Source organism: Sminthopsis crassicaudata, chromosome 4, assembly GCF_048593235.1.
Source record: "Sminthopsis crassicaudata isolate SCR6 chromosome 4, ASM4859323v1, whole genome shotgun sequence".
NCBI classification, from domain to species: Eukaryota; Metazoa; Chordata; class Mammalia; order Dasyuromorphia; family Dasyuridae; genus Sminthopsis; species Sminthopsis crassicaudata.
Window position 1 is genome coordinate 68091154 of NC_133620.1, and position 22640 is coordinate 68113793.

Sequence of the window (22640 nt, forward strand, 5' to 3'; positions counted from 1 at the left end):
TGTATTATCTGATATTTGTGGAATTGATTTTTTTGGTACCAAAGTGCTAGGATTTTTTTTTTAGATCTTTTTGGAGTATTGTCTTTTTGCACTTAGATTTCTAAATGCTGAAAAATATTATAGCTACCTGAATGCCAGTTAACCTCACCCTCACATTTCTCTAGCACTAAGCTTTACAATGGACTTTCTTCAACAACCCTGTGAACAGGAGGTCACAATTGCAATTAATTTCAGCTGTTAGTATATGGTAGAATTTGTTTTCAAATCTATAATTAGCCAACTGAATATGATACAATTTTGTGGATAACTAATGAATGAATACATGTGTTTTTCATTTTCTTAGGGATGTTTCTTTTTTGTATGATGTTAAGGCTGAAAAACTAGCAGATTCCTGGCTTCCACAACTGGTAAAAGAGATTACCTCCGTAGAAGAGACACCACATGTGGGTTTGTCTATACCTGACTCATCAGTAAGTGCAATTTTTTAGCCATAATTTTTTTCTTTTAGAATTCATTGAAATTAAAATAATAACATAGATGATTAGGTCCAATTGTCAGCATTTGTGTATAAGTGTAATTCCGATAGCTTTTTCCTTGAATTATCTAGGTCCTGCTTATCTTAGAGGAAAGCTATTTTTTTTCCTTCTTTTTTTAAAAGTTGTTTTCGTAAGTACACTGTTTAAGGAGTTAGTATTACAGATAACGTATAGCCAAAACAAAAAGCATTCATTAAAAACTCCTGCTAGATGTCAAGAACCTATGCTAATCACTGGGGATACAAAGAATGATGAGCATTCTCACTGAGAATCTCACAAAGTAGGGAGACAACATATAAACAACTATGTACGTGAAAGATGTATACAGGATAAATTGAAAAGTGGATCACAGTTGTCTTTCTAAAGGTCATCTTTAAAATGGTAAGATATATATTTTTCAACCTGCTGATTTGGATTTTTTGAATTAATTAAATGATCAGTTATTGGTAGAATGTAAGAAATAAAATCCATTGAGTTTCAGAAAACCTAGGATATGTATCTATTGACTGGACGCAGACACCAAATCTTCAATTTATTTTTCTACAGTATAGGTGATTTTGCTTCAATATTACAGCCTCTACCTAGAATTATGTGTAAGCTATTTCTCAAATCAAAATCATTCAGATTAAATCCTGAGTTTTTGGATGTGGGGTAGTAGTTAGGTTATCTTTAAGAATTCTTTTTCCCTTTCATAGCTCCATTTCTTTTTCAGCCAAAGAAATTAACAGATACTGTGATCCCTGAAGAATTTCACATTGCATCCAACACAGGAGTTGAAGGTCTACAATATTATGATGAGTGAGTTTTATAATTCAAATGGAACCCTTAATAATTACATTATTGCTAACTCTCTTGAATCAAAGAAATAATCCCAAGACTGAGAGCAGGACATTTATGGCCCTAAGAGTGGTTTAAACCCAGGGGTTTGTTGCTAAATATTTAACAACTGGCTCCCTGAGATTAAAAAAAGAGTATACAAACATTTTTACATCTAATCTGGATTGTTAGTATTTATTCATAACTTTCTTAATAAAATCACTTTCATCAATTCAGTGATTCAAGCCCTGACTTAGAGTGTTTATCATTTTCTAAGGCATTGTAAGGATCAAATGAGATAAGACATATTAAGTGCTTTGTAAATGCTAGCTATTATTATTGATAACAATCTCATATTAACATATTTTATAGTTTACAAAGCACTTTCAGATATGTTACATCATTTGAACCTTAAAACAACACTGTAAACAAGGACTTAGGAAGGATGCCCTAATGACTTCCTAAGATAAAATGGCTTACAAAGGGTACAGTCTCATTAGATGATAAACTCCTTGTGGACAGGGATTGATTTTGTTTTTATTAATTGTATCCTCTGTCTATCAGATTGCCTAGTGTATTGTAGCCACCTAATGTGGATTGAATTGGATCCAAGACTTAAGCCTGGGTTATCTCGTTGTGTATTCTCCTTCTGGGGGATGGAGAGAATGTGATTATGCATTGTGTTACACATCCAGATCATTAGATGCCCTTAAGAATAATATGTAAATTTCCTTTTTTGCAGTAAATATACAACCCTGCTCACAGACAGTCAGAATAGGCTGCTACTTTTCCCATCCATGTAAGTAGAACTGATTTCTAAAATGCTTTCCAAAATAGAAAGCCATCCACTACTCAAAGATGTATGTGCTGCCTTTATTATATTTTGTTATCTTTTGAGTTTAGAGATTTGGTTCAGCATAATTCTGATAACAGTAATTCTCCATTTCTGCAATTTTCCTCTCCTAGGAAACCAAATAAGAGAATTGAAGTGATACAGCTGAAGAATGTGATGGATACAATGCTAGAGAAGGCTGGTGTAGACGCTGACAAATCAGTAAACGCAACTCAGGTAGAATACCCTTCCTAAAACTCATCATGATGAAGAGCATTTCATCTCTTAGCATTTCCCATAACTGTATGGCATGTATTAAAAATGTTTTAAATCTCAAGGATTACTCAATTGCAAAGTCCTTATGTCTGTTCTTTTAATAAGATGCTTTAAAAGTTTAATTATAAAAATGAATTCAGAGAAAGCCTGGGTGGTGGAGTGAATAAGGAGCTGACTTTCCTGGTTTTGTGACCTGGACTCAGAGAGCTTTTTAAGAACAGAATTTCAGAGAAGGTCCCAATTTGCATTTTCTTTAGGAAGTTTCCTATTGGCAATTCCCTACACTAATGAAATCAGAGGCAGAATAGCATGGCAGAAAAAAGTGCTGTTCTTGGAACCAGGGTTCCCAGTTTCAAATCCCTCTCATATTTACAGCTGTTTGATAATAGACCTATCATCTGGTCTCAGCTTCTTCAACTGTAAAATTAGGGGGTTGGATTAAGACATCCAAAGTTCTTTCCAGCATTACAATCCATCCCCAGACCCAGTATTAGCCATCTAATGAGGGTATTGTAAAGCAATTGGCAAACTTTACAATACTGTGCAGATGTTTTAAATTATAAATTTCTATAGAAATTTCTGGGTCATCTTGTGAGTGTGTAATAGCTTTATTTTTTTTTTAAATTGTCAATGCGAAAGTATTAAAGTAACTGATTATAATTGTTACCTTCTTGGAAGATATGGCAGTAAAAATAACTCTGTTCAACGACCTAAAAACAAATATCAGATGAGCCATCCAGTACAGTCAAGTTTGGAGAAGCTCCAATAGATCCCAGGAGCACCTTCTATCAGTATGTATTATATGGAAAGACAATACAGTTGGATCACAAATTGGGTCCACAATTAAAAAAGAGAATTGCTTTTAGGTAACTTCAGAGTTCTTTTACTTACCTCAAGCTTCCTGTAAAAGCAAAGGTCCCTTTTTCATTTAACCAGTGTACTCTATGATGATTCATGAAAGACCACTAGCTCTGATGAGTATCATGAACAATGGAGAGATGCATGGTCAGTGTGAGCTGGTTGCAGCATACCTGCAGCAAGGAACTCTAAAAAGCAAGTGGGAAAGATGTTACCAATGAATTATAAAATAGGAAGAGAAGATAGACTGGTCACTTGCAAAAACATGAGACGATAGGCAGAGGAGAAAGGCATTGGGTCATTTTACAGGAGGACATGGACAGAAGTCACCCAGATAAGCGGCTGGGCTGAGCTGTGATTGACATCACTTAAGGAAACCCCCAAGGCATTAAACTGTCAAATTCATTTGAGATGTTATAGTCTAGTGGTTATGGACTAATATTCTTCTCACTGTGAGAAGTATGCATGTGAGCCTAGATATTACCCGGAGAATATGACAGAAAGGGTATAATAATGTGAGTTTTGGATATCACCATTTGAAATGTGAAAAAGGCTACCAAAGAATCCGTCTTCCTTCATTTTACCTACAAAATGGGACAAATTTGAAAATCTGTTTTTTGGTCAATGTTCCCCCCTCCTCCAGTATACAGCTTCCTTAATTAAATATATAGTAATGATAATAGCAATAACATAATAGCTCTCATTTATATAGTGCTTTGGGATTTGCAAAGTGCTTGTGTATCTACCACATCTCTTGCCATATTGTACAGAGAAAAAAATGATACACCAAGATTCTCTTTTCCTCTCCACTAATAACTTGCTTTATGATAGTGGGCAAACCACTTAAATTCTGTGGAGTTCATTAGGCTTGTTTGTAAAGTGTAAGATGTAAACATCTTACCTGTTTTAAAAAAGGAAATTGAACTAGAATAGGTTGGTGTGAAAGAAGCACCCGATTAAGGATAAAATACTTGAGTACAAATCCTTTCTCCACCATTGGCCAACTTATTCAACCCTTCTGTATCTCAGGCTTCTCACTGTCAAATGGAAGGACAGGGGATGATTCCTTAGATACTTCTCAGCTTCAAAATTCTATGATTCTGTTGTTTTATGAGGGGAAAAAAATTTCCAAAAGAATGTCATGTTTTCAGTGTCTCTTATAACAATCTTTCTTCAAGGAGTTGTGTAAGATAAACTATTTAATGACACACTAATCCCTTACTTATCTTCTACCAGATGCACAAAATTCTTGAAGTGCTGAAGACTGAGCAGAACATTTACAACACGGTATTTCATGAAATCATTCGACAAATCAGTGTGGAGTGCTCAGACAGAGGAGAACTTTTATCTAATATAAGGTCAGGGCTTTGAGGGTGTTAATAGTTGTCCTTTTTCCCCCAAACAATATCACAATTATCTTTGTTTTTCAAAAAATGATAAAAATCTCTTTCCCTATTTTAAGAATAGCTAGTCATGTTTCCTCTTTCTTTCCTATGATGACCTCAAAGAGAATAAAACTGAGTCTCAGCATTGGCAGGGATCCAGAAGCCATCCAATGCAACCTAAATCTGAATACAAATCTATATCTGAACAAAATCCTTAACAAATGGTCATTTAGGCTTTGTTTAAAGAACTCTAGTTAAGAATTGGCTAGTTCCCAAGGCAGCCAATCCATGTTGGGATGACTCTAATTTCTAGAAGTGTTTCTTCATGTGAAGTAAAAAATCTTCATTTTTTCAAGTTGATCCTCAGTTGTGCTTTCTGGGGCCCATCCCTATTCCAGAAGAAAGTCTTTAGGATATTTGTAGGCGACTATGGTAACCCCCTCCCCCAACCTCCTTCTCCCTTGCCACATCTTTTCTTCTCTAGACTAAACTTTTCCAATTCCTTCAGCTAATCCTTTCATGACATGATCAAATGAGATCATACTTGTAAAGCTTCTTACAGACAAGAAAGACTCCTTTCATGGAAGAGAATGACTTCTATGAACCACTGGTATTTTCTTCTAGAATCCCTGTTTCATGTCCCTGGAAACACCAGCAGATTGAGGGAATAGTTTGGGACATGCTAGTTGGGGAGTTGTCCTCTAAAGAGTGGAGAAAGATGCATGGATATTTTTCAAGTTATGAAGTAAAAATAGTAGTAATGTAATTGCATCTCAAGGTTTTATTTAAATAACATAGAAAATTGTGATTTTCTCTCTTACTAGATATAGACTTTATGTCTGATCCTCTCAAATACCCCACAGTTTATTGAGACAGTCTCAGAATTGTCACAAGAGTTATATCTTAGGGTGTCTCAGTAAGGCCCTATCTTCATACACCCATATCCAGTGTGGAAATGCCAGCCCAACACTAGCTGCACTGACTGCCTTCCTACAGGACAATGGCCTGAAGAGAGACAGATAATTTCCACACCCACAAATTCTTCTAGAGATTCCAACTTGTACAACCATACCCTCCTTTTACCTAGGTTTGAATCACTGTCTGCAGACAACTGCATCAGTTAGCTCTACAGCAGTGATCAATAGCTATGATCAATAGGAATAACTACCAGCAACAGTCCTACTGTCCCTTCTCTCAAAACTCTCTGCAGCATGTCACGACTTACTGCCATTGTAACACAGACTGGTTTGTCAGATTTTGCTTTCCCTAGCTATGTCATTGACTCCCTAGAAGCCCAGTGAAGAAAACACTGCTGGGGTGGTTGTGATGGTGTGAGGGGTGTGGAGGAGGGGGAGTGGAGGCAGGCCAGATCTCCCTGGGTACTTCTGATAAAAGTTCCTAATGAGGAAAAGAGCAAGGATGACATCTCCTAAATCTTATTACTTAGTTTTAGCATGGCATAATGGAAAGAACGTTTTACATAAGTCAAAGGAGTTGACTCTCCTCCTGGCTCTGTTACTTTAATAGTTATGTAGCCCTGGCTAGAAAATTGACTTTTTAGTATCTCAGCTTCCTCATCTATAAAGGCTGGGACAGAATAAATGATCTCTCTAGGGAGTTTCACACCCCAACTCTAATGTTTGATTCTTTTAGTATACATATCAGTCTTCCAATTGATCAAATTATCACTACTTCTACTTCTGTTGGCAATTCACAATTTCTCAGGCCTCCCATTTAATTCTGGATCCTATCAACATAAGCATAGTTTGTGCTTATTGTATTTACTATGGGAATTCAAGGAAACATAATTGGCTAAGATATGAAATTTGAAAGACTGGGTAAGTGGTCCTAGCTCATCTGGTTCTGTTGCTGAAAAGATGGGGAAAGAACTCGAATAACCATAATCTAAGACTTACAGCAGAGTTCTGAGAGGAAGACTACTTAGATCTAGGACATGGCTACCTATAGTTAAATCTTTGTTCCCCATAGCTTTCCCAGTTGTTTTCCTGTTCTTGCCTCTGCCCTAAAGTTTGTTGAATAGTCTTAATTCTCCTTTGCAGAACTGGTTTTCAGATCATCAAAACTGCTATTGACTGAATCTCTGGTATATTTGCCAAGAACTAATATGGGGAGAATCCATAAGCTACTTGAAGTGATGACATTCCAAGTATTCCTTGTTAAATTACTTGTTAAGTGAGGGATGGTGTTATCTCAGCACATTCAGTCATTAGCAAGAACAAGATTGTGTTATCCCCCACTTACCTCCCTCAATTAACCCTTCATGGGTGGTGGGAGAAGGAGGAGGGGGAGAGGCAGTAACACAAACAGAGCCACCTATTAAGCAGTCTATTAAGCAAGATTAGAAAAAGCACTGGTTAAGGCAAAAAATGAAGGACAGGATGTAAGTGATTTTATAGATGCATATCCTGTGATTGAAGAGCTTGACTCTTCAGGTCAACAAAAGAGAAGATACCCTCCTTTTGATAGGGATAAAATTAAGGATTTGATAAAAGGTTGCACTCTTTGTGGGGCTACATCCTCTTATGCTAAAATGTTACTGGATAATTTGTTTTATGAAATCCCAATCCCGAATGATTGGAAATCCATAGCAAGGACATATTTAGAACCTGGACAAAACTTGTTGTGGCTTTCTGAGTATCATGAATTATATAGGATTCAAGTCAGATGCTGTTAGGTTCTTACTAAGTGCTAATGAGATAGAGATATTAGGTTCTTACTAAGTGCTAAGTCGGTACTTGACAATTCTCTAGTTCCGGCCTTTCCTGGGGAAGAGCTTGCATGCTTAGGAGGAGCAAGTTCATTGGTTGAAGTAATTCTTCCCACAAGCCCTTGCATTATCCCACGCCCATTCTCTGGGAGGATAAAGAAGGCAGCTCTGGAGGAAAAAGGGAGTTGATTCTGGACCAGACTTGAGGCTGCTCTCTGCAGGAAGGGAAGTCGGCTCTCTACAGGAAGAAGAATCTTTCCGAGAGATTTGAGTGGACACAGCAGATCTCCTCCCAGAGAGTGATCGGCAGCTTCTGGAGACAACAGCACGCTACATATTGGTGCCCAATGTGGGGCAAGGACTTTTCCTTATCCTGACAAGAACTTATTCTGAGCCCTTCAGAGGAGCTACACTGGACCATTGCAATTTGGCACCCGAACAGGGACAGACATGATCCTGATTCCAGTGGAAAAGCCTCTGATCCAGATCTCAGTCTCTCTGACCCAGAACCGTGAGTAACAAGGAAACTTTGTTAAAGATTAAGTGAGCGTGCTAACAGATAAATAAGGAACTTAACTTGTTAAGGGCTAAACCAGCAATCTCTTATAGTGAAATGGGGCAAACGCCTTCTGTTCAAGGAAAATGTTTGGAGAGCATTATCAAGGTTATGAAAAGCCAAAGATTGATTATAATTTTGGAGGAGATTACTGAACTTTTAAAAACTGTGAAGGTCATATGTCCTTGTTTTTCTCTGGAAAAAGAATGAACAAATTGCTAAGGCTGCAATAAAAGCTTGGGGTGTCCTCCCTGGACAGAAAGATGGGGAAGAGGTTTTCACTAAAATAGAGCAAGGTCCCAATGAACCTTTTGCAGATTTTGTGGGACGTTTGCAAACTGCTGTCAAAAGAACTATTGGAGAAAATGCAGCTACAGAAATAATTACCAGACATCTGGCTAAGGAAAATGCCAATGAGATTTGCAAAAGAATTATATAGGGATTAGACAAAGATGCTCCTTTAGAGGAGATCATAAGACACTGTGCTACAGTGCGAACAAATGCTTTTTACACCCGGACAGTGATGAACGTGGAAAGACTGGGTCCCTCCTGGCAAAGGACTTCTAGAGAAACTCGGCGATGTTTTCAATGTGGAAAAATTAGATATCTAAGAGCTCAGTGTAGATATGGAGATACAGTGAGAAGACAGGGTGAGAGAAGACCTAAAACTCCATGTCCAAAATGTCACAAGGGTTACCACTGGGCCTCCGAATGTAGATTGACCCAGGGAAATGAGAGGTGGGGTCCAGCTTCAGCCCCCCAAGTGGGGCATGATGGCAGCCGAGGTTACATCCAGAGAATTTTAAAACATGATCAATCAGCCAAAAGGCAATCAGATGGAAGAAAGGGATTGAAATTAGGAAAAATAGAGCTGTGTGCAGTAGAGACTACTGAGATACTCCCTGGAGAAGTGAAATCTGTTCCTGTTGAGCCTATGGATCCTTTGCCTCCAGGCAAAGTAGGCTTGACCATTTCACCTTCTGAGAGTGCCTACAAAACAGTGTCCATCCATACACTGATGTGGGAAACTGGAGAACGTGTATCTAATATCCCAGTCACTAACACAGGTAGTCAACGTGTGATTTATCAACCAGGAGAAGTAGTAGCATCAGGCTTATTGTCATGTACCCCTAATAAACAACCTGGTGATAGTTGCCTAGATTCTGACTCCAATGAACAATATCCAGGAATATATTGGACAGCAGCTGTGACAGCTGACCAACCTATGCTTACTATTTAAATGGAATACTATTTGAAGGATTGGCAGACACAGGTGCAGATCCTACAGTTATTAGAGGTGCCAATTGACCCAGTCACTGGCCAAAGATTAAGGCAGACACCTACATGTCTGGGGTAGGAGGATCAATAGCAGCAGAAGTTAGTGCTAGGCCTTTGAGATGGATATTTGAAGGTGAAATAGGAGTTTTTACTCCTTTTGTAGTTGAAAAAATCCCCATCAATCTGTGGGGAAGAGACATTTTACAGCAGATAGGATTACAAATAAGCACTTTGGCTTTTTAGGGAGGGCTGCTGTTGAAGGCCTACCTGCACTTTCACCAGTTCCTATTCAGTGGAAGACTGATTCACCAGTGTGGGTAGAAGAGTGGCCCTTAAGAAGTGATAAAATTCAGGCCTTATTAGACATAGTGAATGAACAACTTGACCAAGGACACTTGCGGCCTTCTCTAAGTCCTTGGAATTCCCCAGTATTTGTGGTGAAAAAGAAATCTGGAAAATGGAGGATGTTAACTGATCTAAGAAGAGTAAATGAACAGATGGAAACTATGGGAACTCTTCAGCCTGGACTTCCATCTCCTACTCAGTTGCCAAGAAAATGGCCTCTATGGGTTATAGACATTAAGGATTGTTTCTATTCTATCCCTCTAGATAAGGAGGATATGAAAAGATTTGCTTTTTCAGTGCCTAGTGTTAACTTGGCTGAGCCTTATAAAAGATATGAATGGACAGTTTTGCCACAGGGAATAAAAAACAGCCCTAATATGTGCCAAATGGATGTTGCTGCTGCTCTTGCTCCAGTAAGAAAAGCCTTTCAAAAGTAATATTGTTACATTATATGGATGATATTTTGGGATGTGCACCTGAGGAACAAATGTTAGAAGCATGTCTACAAAAGACCATGGAAACACTAAAGTACTACAAACTGCTTATAGCTACAGAAAAAATTCAAAGACATATCCCTTTTCAATATTTAGGATATAAAGTATATCCTAAGACACTCACAGTACAAAAGCTTTCTTTAAGAACAGAGAAGTTGAACACCTTAAATGATTTCCAAAAATTAATAGGAGATATCCAATGGATGCATCCAGTGTTAGGCTTAACTACCAATCAACTGCAAGCTCTATATGACATTTTAAGGGGAGACAGTGCTTTAAATTCACATCATCAGCTTACAAAAGAAGCACAAGAGGCTTTGAGAGAAGTTGAACTGGCTTTATCCAATGTGGTTGAAAGAGTCACTCAAAAACCCTTGGAAATATCAGTTTTGCTACAAAAGAGGCACCCACAGCAGTCCTTCATCAAGGAGACAGTGTGATTGAGTGGGTGAACCTCCCAGCACAACCAGAACAAAGCCTTACTCTTTACCCAGTGCTTGTGGCTAGGATTTTATTAAAGGCTATTAAGAGAATAATAAAATTATCTGGAATAACTCCTGAAAAAATATACACATTCTATACTAACACACAAATTAATGTATGCTGTGAGACCATCCCAGAATGGCAAATTTTATTGGCCACCCTCCAAATTTTGCACATGGATCTCCATTAAAGATAACCCGGCTACTACATAATTGGCGATGAATTTTTGAAGAAAAAGTTTCTAAGGTTCCTCTTAAAAGACCAACAATCTTTACAGACACCTCCAAAGAAAATATTTGTGCTGTATACTCTCATGATTTAACTATAAAGAGAGTAGTCAGGACTCCTTTTCAGTCCACTCAACAGAATGAATTATTTGCTATCATGCTAGCTCTTACTTATTACCCAGGAAATGTAAATATAATTACGGATTCAGCCTATTCAGGAGGTGTAGTACAAAGAATTGCCACAGCCCAAATAAAATTCGCAGCCTCTAATATTTATCAGCTCTTTAAGGAACTTCAAGAGCAAGTGAGAAAACATCCAGGCAAGATTTATATCTTGCATGTCCATTCACATAGTGGACTTCCAGATCCTATTTTTGATGGAAATTCAAAGCAGATAGCCTTCTAATCATGTTAGCCAGTAGTCCTTTATTTCAGGAAGCCCAAGAATCTCATTCTAAATATCATCAGGCTGCTCAAGCTTTACATTTACAATTTGGAATCACAAGAGAGGAAGCTAGGAGCATAGTAAAAAGCTGTACAGCTTGCCTTCCTTTCCATGCTCCTACACTCCCTCCAGGGAAGAACCGTCGTGGTTTGAGACCCAATGAAATCTGTCAAATGGATGTGACCCATTATAAATCTTTTGGTCATCTGTCTTTCATCCACATGGTAATAGATACCTTTTCAGGATTCACTTTTGCAGTGCCAACAGCAAAAGAGACAGCCTAAGTGGTCACTGAATTCCTTATCCAAGCATTTGCAATTATGGGTGTGCCACAAGAAATAAAAACAGATAATGGACTGGCATATAGTTCTAAACATTTTGCGCACTTCTGTGCGCAGTATAAGATATTACACATTACTGGAATACCTTTTAATCCTCAAGGTCAGGCAATAGTAGAGAGAAGAAACAGAGACATTAAGACACTCCTCCAAAAAGAAAAGAAAGGGGGAGCCACAGGTAGCCCTAGGGAACTTCTAAATTTAGTTCTCTATACCATTAATTTTCTAATTTTTGACAAAGATGCACTGGCTCCAGCAGACAGGTTTTATATCCCACCAGAAGGGCAGTGTCCAGTGCGAGCAGCTCCACTGTCCTTAGATAATCGCCAGGTGATATGGAGAGACCCAGAAAGTGGTGAATGGAAGGGACCAGATAGCTTAACTGCTTGGGGGAGAAGGTTTGCTTGTATCTCCACAGATGGAGAAGGAATCAGATGGATGCCAATGAGCCGTATTCGCCTTGTCCAATGGAGAGAGACAGAAAAAGAGAAAGACCTCAAAACAAAGGAGAAAATCTAAGAAACATCTGACACTGAAAAAGCATGGCTAATAAGAAGACTGTTAAAGAACTTTAAAAACCAGCAGGAATCATTGGATTTCCTAACACAAGATGAGACTAATGGACAATGCACTTATGGACATTTATAAATTCCCAATTTATGATTATTTGATCATGTTATTTGTTACATACTTCTAGCATGTATTATGTTACTGTGTTACTATGTATTTATATAATCTATGTAATTATGTGTAATGCCTCCCATATTGATGGATTTATGTTTCAAGGTTATGACTACCCTATGTTCTAAATCAAAAGAAAGGAGGAGATGTTAGGCTCTTACTAAGTGCTAATGAGATAATGAGATATTAGGTTCTTACTAAGTGCTAAGTCGGTACTTGACAATTCTCTAGTTCCGGCCTTTCCTGGGGAAGAGCTTGCGTGCTTAGGAAGAGCAAGTTCATTGGTTGAAGTAATTCTTCCCAGAAGCCCTTGCATTATCTCACGCCTATTCTCTGGGAGGATAAAGAGGGCAGCTCTGGAGGAAAAAGGGAGTTGTTTCTAGACCAGACTTGAGGCTGCTCTACAGGAAGAAGAATCTTTCCGAGAGATTTGAGTGAACACAGCAGATCTCCTCCCAGAGAGTGATTGGCAGCTTCTGGAGACAACAGCACATTACAAGATACAATAGGCAAACAGGAGTTAATACACAAATAACTTTTGACTAATTCGTTGGTGAAGGTCAATATGGCGAGAATTCAGAACAGATTAATTATCCCACAACAGTTTATGAGCATATTGCAATAGCTGCAATAAAAGCTTGGGTTCCCTCCCCAGACAAAAAGATACAGGGGAAGTTTTCAGAAAAATAGAACAAGGTCCCAATGAACCTTTTGTGGATTTTGTGGGACGTTTGCAAACAGCTCTCACAAAAACCATTGGAGAAAATGCAGCTACAGAAATAATGACCAGACATCTGGCTATGGAAAATGCCAATAAGGTTTGCAAAAGAATTATATGGGGACTACACAAAAATGCTCCTTTAGAGGAGATCATAAGATGCTGTGCCACAAGGGGCACAAGTACTTATTATACCCAGACTATGATGAACATGGAAAGACAGGATCCCTCTTGGGAAAGGACTTCTAGAGAAACTCGTTGATGTTTTCAATGTTTTTAAGAGCCCAATGTAGATATGGAGATAGAGTGAGAAGACAGGCTGAGAGAAGATCTAAAACCTCATGTCCAAAATGCCATAAGGGCTTCCACTGGGCCTCAGAATGTAGATTGATCCAGGGAAATGAGAGGTGGGGCCCAGCTCTAATACTTCAATCAAAATATAGGTGAGGCATGATGGCAGCTGAGGTTACACCCAAAGAGCCTTTAGAAGGTCAGGACTCTGATGTGATTAACCAGCTCAAAAGTAATCAGATTGCAGAAAGGGATTGCAATGGGGAGAATACAGGTTTTTTAAACCAACAGGGTAGTGTCCAGTGCAAACAGCTCCAATATAATTGCCAGATGATGAGAAGAGATTTAGAAAGTGGTAAATAGAAGGAAATTAGATAGGTTAACTTCCTGGGAGAGAGGGTTTGCTTGTATTTTTACAGACAAAAAAGGAAACGGATGGGTGGCAACGAGCACCTGGAGAGAGACAGAAAAGGAGAAAAAACCTCAAAACAAAGGAGAAGATCTAAAAAATATCTGACACTGAAAGAGCATGGCTGATGATAAAGACTACTGCAGGACTTGAAAACCATCAGGAATCATTGGATTCCCTAACACAAGATGAGACTATTGTAGGACTTCAAAACTTGCAGGAATTATTGGATTCCTGGCACATGAACTAATGGACAATAGATTACTTTTGGACTATTTCTAGGACTTATGGACATGTATAAATTCCTCATGTGTTATGTTACTATGTGTTTATGTAATTAATGTAAGTATGTGTAATACCTCCCATATTGATGGATTTATGTATACATGTTTCAAGTGAGCCCCTTCAGAAATCCACTAATCTGATTTGATTTTCCATTTCCTTTGATGTTTTCATTTCCGTGAGAATTCAGGGAAGATGTGACCACCCCTTTTTATGATGTTTTCACTTTTGTGAGCAGTCAGGGAAGGAGTAATCACCTTCTTTTTGGGGGTTCTCACTTCCTTGAGAAGTCAGGGAGGTCATGACCACCCTATGTTCTAAATCAAAAGAAAGGGGGAGATGTTAGGATTCTTACAAGGTGCTAAGTCAGTTGTCTAATTTAGCATGGTACTTAACAATTCTCTTGTTCAGAGTTCACACCTTTCACATCTTTAAGAGATTTCACATCTTTGGGAGATTCAGAACTAGGATTGACTTCTGGGAGATTCACAAGGCAGAAACCCACAATCCCACACTCTTGGAGGCAGAGTCAGATTCATTCCCATGGCTACCTTCGTGCTGGCTGGAGACAATGGGAGGATGAGAGGCTGAAGCTGGGAGGAGACATTCTGACAAGAGCTCATCGAGGAACCAAGGAGAGAGACAGGACTATATTAAAGCTAGCCCAGACCACAGGAAAAGATTCAAGACTTTGAAGGACACAATAAAGGATCTGGACTTTAATTCCTGGCTGCATTTTGGGATTATTGAACTGAATTGAAGCCAAGACTGCCTCCAGAAGCACCCCAAGAAACCTGCTCCAAGAGAATCATTACAATCTAGAGAAACAGAACATTACAAGATTGTCCTGTAATAAGTTTGTGGCACAACAACATAGGTACTAGGTTGTGCTCTATATGTCTATTAGCCAGTGGATATCCTATATTGGTGCTAAGACCCTTCCAAATGGTTCTCTGAAATCTCCAGGGCAACCTGGGCAAGCCCAAAGCATTCTTTCTCCTAAAAGTTAGTGGATGGAAGTAATAACATTACAAAAAAGTATGCTATACTGACACTGACCCTTCCTCCTCCTCTCTGCTGAATTTTGAGATATTTCCTGAGCCGTCTTAATTTGCTGAGGCAATTGGAGTTAATCAACTTGCCCAGGGTCACACAGCCAGGAAGTGTTAAGTGTCTGAGGTCACGTTTGAACTCGGATCCTCCTTACTTCAGAGCCAGTGCTCTATCCAGTGCACCACCTAGCTGCCACCTAGCTGCACCCCCTCCCAATCTTGAATTTTAAGGAGTTTAAACTGCCTGTGGTAGAATATGTCCTTGTTGGGCATATGATATAAACCACATGTAAGCAACCTGGTTATTATTACACAGATTAGGGAAATTTATGCCCATTCACATAAGCAGTATCGAATTTTATTATAAGATTATAGAACTAGAGCTAAAAGGGAGCTCAGAGACCATCTAGTCCATCTCCCTGTTTTACAGATGAAGACTCCAAAAGTCTAGGGACATTAAGTGTCAGCATAACACAGATAAAAAGTGTTGGAGATTTTAGCCCCGGTCCGCTGAATGAAGGGTCAGTGTTAAGTCTGGGGGTTCCTGGTGTGCTTCTAGTGTGGGAGGAGTATCTGCCCTCTACTTACCCTCCTATCTGGGGTCTTCGGGGTACCACCGGCTTCTGCATCAGAAGAATCACACTGAGTCGAACTGCCGAGGAGTTAAGCGGTGCTTTATTCAGGAATCGATTACATGGCGTAGAAAAGGTGTCCCCCCCAATCAGGCAGTATACTAACTTATATACTCTTTAAACAATGGCGAACTCCAATCAAAAGTTAAGTACAGAGTTTTTCCTTTTATGGCTGTATATATATCTTAAAGGTTATGTGTCTTAATATAGGAAGTGTATGCATGTCACATGCCTGTTCCAACGGCCTCATACTCTCCTAACTCAGCAGTAAATGTAGGTCCAAGTTGATCTGTACTCCAACAGGTCAGTTCTTTTATATCTAACCACACAAATTCTAGGAATTTCATTAAATATTGGAAGGAAGCAGAGGAGATTAGCCACCCTGAATGGAATAAACAAGAATAACTTCTCTCTGAGATTCAATTAATTTTAATTTATTAAGTGCATACTTAATAGTGCCAGTCCCTGTGTTAGTGATAAAATGATGAAAACAAAATCTTTGCCCTCAGGGAGCTTCTAATATTATTGGAGGGAAATAACATGCTCGCATATAATCCAGTATAAAATTTATTCAAAGAGTTCTGGAAGGCCTTATTGACTGAAGGGATCAGGAAAGGCCTTGTGCTTTGTAGAAAACCAAAAATTCTACAAGGCAAAGAAGAGCCAAGCATGGGGGACAGCTCTTATGGTCATGAAGATAGAAGATGGAATGAAAGCTCCATACAGGGAAGATAAAGCAGGAAAGATTGACAGAAATGCAATGTGCGTGGTGGGGAGGGATGGTGAATGATGAGGAAAGATGGGTTAGACCTCATTTGTGAAGGACTCCAGATGGCAAAAAGAGGAGGTTATGTTTTATCCTCCAGTATTAGGAGAAGAAGCATAATATTGAAAGAAGGCAGGGAGAAATGAGAATAGGAAGTTCCTGAGAGGTGTCTCAAATTTTTTCAATAAAGTATGACATGAGGAGTGGAAAGGAACTGCCATGAGTAGTTTGAGTAAAGAGAAGGTTTGGAACTGATCCTATGAAGAATTCAAAAGAGAAAATCTGGAAAGAGTAAAAGGATTTTGTCGTTTGTTCATTTTCAAAGAAAACATCACTAAGTCATGCAAGCGAATTGGATTTAAGAGAAAGTGGACAATGCAAGGTTAGCAGCCTCTTGTTTTTTGTCTGAGAATACAAAGACAAAAATGAAACAGCCCCTGCCCTTAAGAAGTGTACCTTCTGTGGTGATTCAGGCCAATTTCAATAGACTTATGATGGAGTCATCTGTATCTAGAGAGAGGACTATGGAGACTGAATGTGGATCACAGCATAGTATTTTCACTTTTTTGTTATTTGCTTGCTTATTTTTTCTCATTTTTTCCCTTTTGATCTGATTATTTTTGGTGCAGCATGATAAATGTGGAAATATGTTTAGAAGAATTGCATATATTTAGATTGGATTGCTTGCTGTTTAGGGGAAAAGGGATGAGGCGGGAAGGAGAAAAATTTGGAACATAAAGTTTTGTGAGGACCAATGTTAAAAACTATCTTTGCCTATATTTTGAAAAATAAAAATCTATTAGTATAAAAATAAATAAAATAAAACCCTTTACAACCCCCAAAAAAGTTTACATTCTATTGAGAAAAACAACGCCACTCTTATAAACATATTTGAAATATTTGCATATATCTAAGAATATCTGTTGTCTAGCTCTATTCTGTTACTTTTCTTCTTGCATACTGTCCATAAACTATCTCTTATTCACTCGTGTCCTTCCCACCTTTCCCCCCCCCCTTACAGGCAGAGGTATGTGAATTTGCTTGATAAAATAGCTCAGCAGATGATTGATTTTTACAAAGACATGGTGGCCCAACGCATAATGGACAAGCGAATCATAGAAGAATTGTATAATTTCAAAAAGGTTGTTGAAGAGCTGAGTAGGTATGAACTTTGATTGTTTTTTAAAAAACAACCTGGTTTTGGAGAGAAATGAAAATATTCGGGAAGAATAGAAACATCAAAATTGAGGTTTCTTCCATTCTTAAAATAGAGAATGGAATTGTGAAAATAATCATGTCACATTAATATGGATCTTTTGATTTCACAATGTCTTTTCATCAAAACAACTTTGTAAGGTGGGTATAAATGAGAGTATGTGGACAAAAGGTGACATGAAGCTAAATTTAAGTATTCTATTTTGGCATTCTGTTTGGCAGCTCTTTCTCTCATTTATTTTGCTCATTGTGGCATTTTGGGAGACCCTTTGGTGGTCTTGTTTTGGCAGGTATTTAATTTTAAATTACAAATGAAATTATTATAGTTGGTTTTTATGTGAATTCTATTGTCTATTTCCCATGTTTTATTTCAAATTACTTAGACTACTCCTACTTCTCAGTCACTCAGCAGAGAGCTTTCTCTGGGCATGAATGGTGGGGAGGGAGAGAAAGCAGTAAACTGGCCATCACACTGACTTAGAAAGGAAATAAATAACTATTTTTTTAAAAAAGAAAAATTTGTATTTAAACACCTGTCTTTTCAAATGGAAAGGGTGGGGAAGGTGAAAACTGCACTTCACTAACTACCTGAATCCTTGGCCAGGGGACAATTTGCCAACAATTGGATTCTTTCCATACTCTGGTCACAGCTGACATATGACCAAGTATCCAAAAATTCTAGCAGCTCTGGTGGAGCTTTTTCCACCATCCATGCTGAGCATCTCTCTTCTGGAGCTCTTCTCTCTATCACATGTGCTACACTGTGGCCTGGCTTAGCCCATCTGTGTACCAGGGTGTGTGCGACAGCTTCTTGGAGCCACAGGTAACAGTGGGGTGGGGTGTCAGGTGGACACCAAAGATAGATGAGCAGCCCTGAAAAGGGCTCAGCAGCTCCCCCACAAGAAGCACTAGTCCTACTCGAATACCTCCTGAACCCCAAAGCCATGAAAGATTATGGGGATGTCTCCCCCAAGTATGTGATGACTTCCCTGGGCAGAGGGCGGAGGAGAATAATTTGTTCCAATGGCCATGATGGCAGCTGAAGCAGGCACTGTAGAGTGCTTAGGGCTTGGTCAGCCATCATACACCAAGGTCATCCAGGACGTCCTGGTCTTCTTCCCTTTTGTCCTGCCACTGGTCAGTAAGGCTATGACCGTGCAATTGCCTCACTTAAATCCAACCCATGTGATGTCAGTAGTGGTCTTTGAAATCAAAGGATGAACAATAAAGCGGTAATTCTGTGACTTTTCCAAGATCATATAGTTGGTGAGTAACAGGGCTGGAAACTGAGCCTCATTCCTCTGCCATTAAACCTAGTATTCTTTTCACTACAACATGTGGTCATGAGCATTTGGTTTTGGAAGATCACTGTACAAACTATTTTATGGAGATGATGGATGTAACACATGTCATTGATGAGGGGGATGATGGATGGTAACTGAGAGGATATTTTCAGGCCCAGATATACTGTGGAATAAACCAAATGTAGCCTTCCTTATCCTGGGATATATATTTAAATATATATTTTAGCAATTAAAAATTTTTAATTCTCTGGCGTTATTAGTTGGGGCTTAACCCCCTGACATTTCTGAACATGTAGCTGAGTTCCAGAGCAAAATAGTTCCATTTTTGGGGGGGAACTCACTTCTAAGGAAGTAAGCTATTCCAAATTTTTATTTTATATCTGAAGAAACACACTGAGAAGTTTGTCTTTTGACCTCAAATAGGTCATGTCTTTTCTAAAGTCACAAGTAATAAGTAACAGCACTGAGATTTTAACCTTGGTAGGTTTTTTTCTGGGTCACTGAAGGAAATACAATTTCTCCTTTTGATTTTAGAGAGCTAGTTCTAGTTCGAGAATATGATTTAAAGTTGAGGAGAAAAGCAGAGGCGATCCATGAGGAGTTGCTGTTAGCTCTTCATAATGCGGAGAAGAATGCCAGGTGAGTTTCTGAAATCTTAACTAAATTAGATGGAGAAGGGAGAGGCTAACTGTTTTTAAAGCAATGAAATGCTAATTTTTGGAGTCCTAAGATGACTATGCCTTTTGTAGAAACTTTATGTATCATTTCTCTTTTGAGGTGAAAGTAGGATACCAAGTCCTTATTTCTTTGAGGAAAGAGTTCCAGTTGGTTTTATTTTAATCATTCTGTTAATTGTGCCTTGCATGCTGTTTTCCCATTTTTTCTTTTTTTTAAACTTGAATCCATTCTTCTTTTCTATTATCATCACATTATAACATGATTTAGTAATTTTTAACATTTATATTATCAGAAACTGTAGCATGAAATGGCAAAGTCAAAATTCTTAGAGTCAAGACAAAGAAGTGAAAAAAATGCAAAATGCAATATTGCTTCAAGCTTTCATGCTCTTCTTAAGATGGAATGAAAATGAGTCACTGTCTTGGTCTTAATTGACCTGTTATGCTCAATGGCTGCAGCTGCTGTCTTTAGACAAGTTTTAAGCAATACAACTATTCTGTAAGGGGGAAACTAGATCTTATAATACAAGCCACTTGTACAGGAATCCTTTAAATGAGATAATATTTATAAAGGGTCTAGCATATTGCCTGACATACATTGTCTGACAACTTTTAATAAATTCTATTTCTCCCCTCTCCTCCTCTTCCTTCCCCATTAAAGAACACTTAATATTACCTCTTCTATTTTCTTCAGTGTGCCACAGAGCATAAACTAATAAAACCTTGTGAGAACAACTCCTTATCAGAATCATATGATTACATTGAAACAAGAAAGAATATTTCTTTCCAAAGGGATCCTTCAGCAGCTTTGTGAACTGTACCTTTAGTGGCCACTGGTCACAGTTATGACTTGCCTCCCCTTTATATATATAAAGTTATCCTCTTTAAGCAGTTGCTGGAAGAATATAGAGGGATCTATCAGTTAATATAGCTTATAATTCTCAAATGTTTTCTGTTTCTTTTTCTCTTAATGGACACCCCCCAGTTAAACAAATAATAAAACACAAAAGCCTCCATTATTATTTCCATTACTGGAAGTTTCTTCCCACCAGATGGCAGATAGGTAAGAGTTAGGACAGTATAAAATATGTGAATTATTTTAAAACTTGTGTCTAGAAGCCGGACTACAAAGGGCTTATTGAGTGAGAGATGAGAAAGTGAAGGCATCCAGCATACCAAAGTTTTTCTAGGAATTTGACTGTGAGAGGAGGATTGTTGTTCAGTCAGTCACGTCCAACTTTTTGTGACCCTATTTTTTAAGGTTTTCTTGGCAAAGATACAGAAGTAGTTTGCTATTTTCTTTTCCAGATTATTTTGCAGATGAGGAAATTGAGGCAAACAGAGTAAAATTACTTGTGCAGGGTCATACAGCTAGTAAATGTCGATGTTTTTCTGACTCCAGACCCAGAACTTTATCTCTGTGTCAGTTAACTACTCTTGTGAAAGGGGGGGGAGGAAGGACAAATAGATTATTTTGTATAGTGGTTAATATTATCTAACTAGTAAGAAATTTGAAATTGTCACTTCATTCATCACACTTAAAGAAGCTCAGAAACAAGTGTTAATTTCTATCCATAATATATATATATCTTTAACTAGATTTAAACTCCTTAAAGAAAATGGCATGATATTCTATTTTTTTTAGCCACTGTTTTAGCTACTGTTTCTTTTCTTTCTTTATGTGTTAGGACTGGAAAACTGATATGATCTGCTTTTTTTTTTTTTTTTTTTGATAAAGGAGAAATAACAGAAATCAATAAAAACATTTTACAATCAAACAAAATCAGTATTCCTGTTGTAAGCTCCTTGAAAGGGAGGAACTTACTTTTTTTTTTTTTATCCTCAGCACTTAGCACTGTGCCTAGCACTTAACAGATGTTTATTGATTGATTGAATAAATTGCAATAGTAGCTGCTGGCATTTACATAATACTTCAAAGTTTGCAAAGCATATTACATGCACATTTGTAAATGAAATATCATATTGTACAAATTCTAATAAATGAAAGAAGAAAAATAACATGAAAGCTATTTCGAGAAAAGAAAATATCTCAGACTTTAGATTTTCATTGATTGCTTTTTCTTGAGAGATTTAGAAGAGCCTTTAATATTACTTCTTCTATTTGACTCATGTGAGATGTGCTTATTACCTATATCTTCAGATATCACAGATACCACAGGTATCAGTGTAAGGTGAATTTTCTATTTTATGAAAAAGCTAATGACTTAAGAGCATGACCAAACCAGTGTATCCTTTGTCATTAAATTTAGAATTGTGGAGCAATATCATGACTTATATACATCACAAAGAATAAGGATGGAAACTGACATTAAGCAGTTAACTTCAGAAAGAGACCTCTGGAACGCAGCCAGCTATGACTTGGCCATAAAGGTAGAGAGAGCTAGACATAGGTCTGAGCCTTCCTTCCTCCTCCCTTTTTTTTCCCCTTCATTTTATAATTGTAAATAACACTAATACAGGGCTAGAGAAATGTATTTTAGCCTTTCCTGAAACTCTTAACTAATATGCCCTCCTTATCAAGCTGTCTTGTGTTTGTGACTTATAATTATTATCTTTATGTTTATTAGGATATACTTAGGTATTTATTGACTTATCTACTAGAATGTAAGTTCTTTGTGAATAGGAATTGTTACATTAATTATATTTGAGCTATATTTTCATATAGTAGATGCTTAATAAGTACTTGATTGATTGATAATTGGTCAATAAAGCTATACACCATGAAGACTGAAGATACTTATTAACTTACTCTTCTGGATAGGAAGTCAGGAAGATGTGGGTTAAAATGCCACTATTTTACTTTTTTTTTTTTTTTAAACTATGTAACTATGGCCAACTCACTTAATCTCTATGAGCCTCAGTTTCCTCATCTGTAAAACTAGGATCACAACATCTGTAAAGCCTGCTTCCCAGGACTTTTATGGGGTTCAAATGACCCAGTGCAAATCTTAAACACTACATAAATAATAGTTATTATTGTTATCTTTATTACTTA

The 22640-nt window shown here is 37.9% G+C and overlaps 1 protein-coding gene across 1 annotated transcript in view; it reads left to right on the plus strand.

Moving 5' to 3' along the window:
• The window catches only part of AXDND1 (axonemal dynein light chain domain containing 1), a 116634-nt gene that overhangs the window by 25395 nt on the left and 68599 nt on the right, over positions 1-22640 (plus strand). The window contains 8 exon segments of the mRNA XM_074308490.1: positions 344-470; positions 1249-1334; positions 2095-2151; positions 2319-2421; positions 4555-4676; positions 17450-17590; positions 19482-19586; positions 21895-22015. Coding sequence (XP_074164591.1) covers positions 344-470; positions 1249-1334; positions 2095-2151; positions 2319-2421; positions 4555-4676; positions 17450-17590; positions 19482-19586; positions 21895-22015 — 862 coding nt within the window.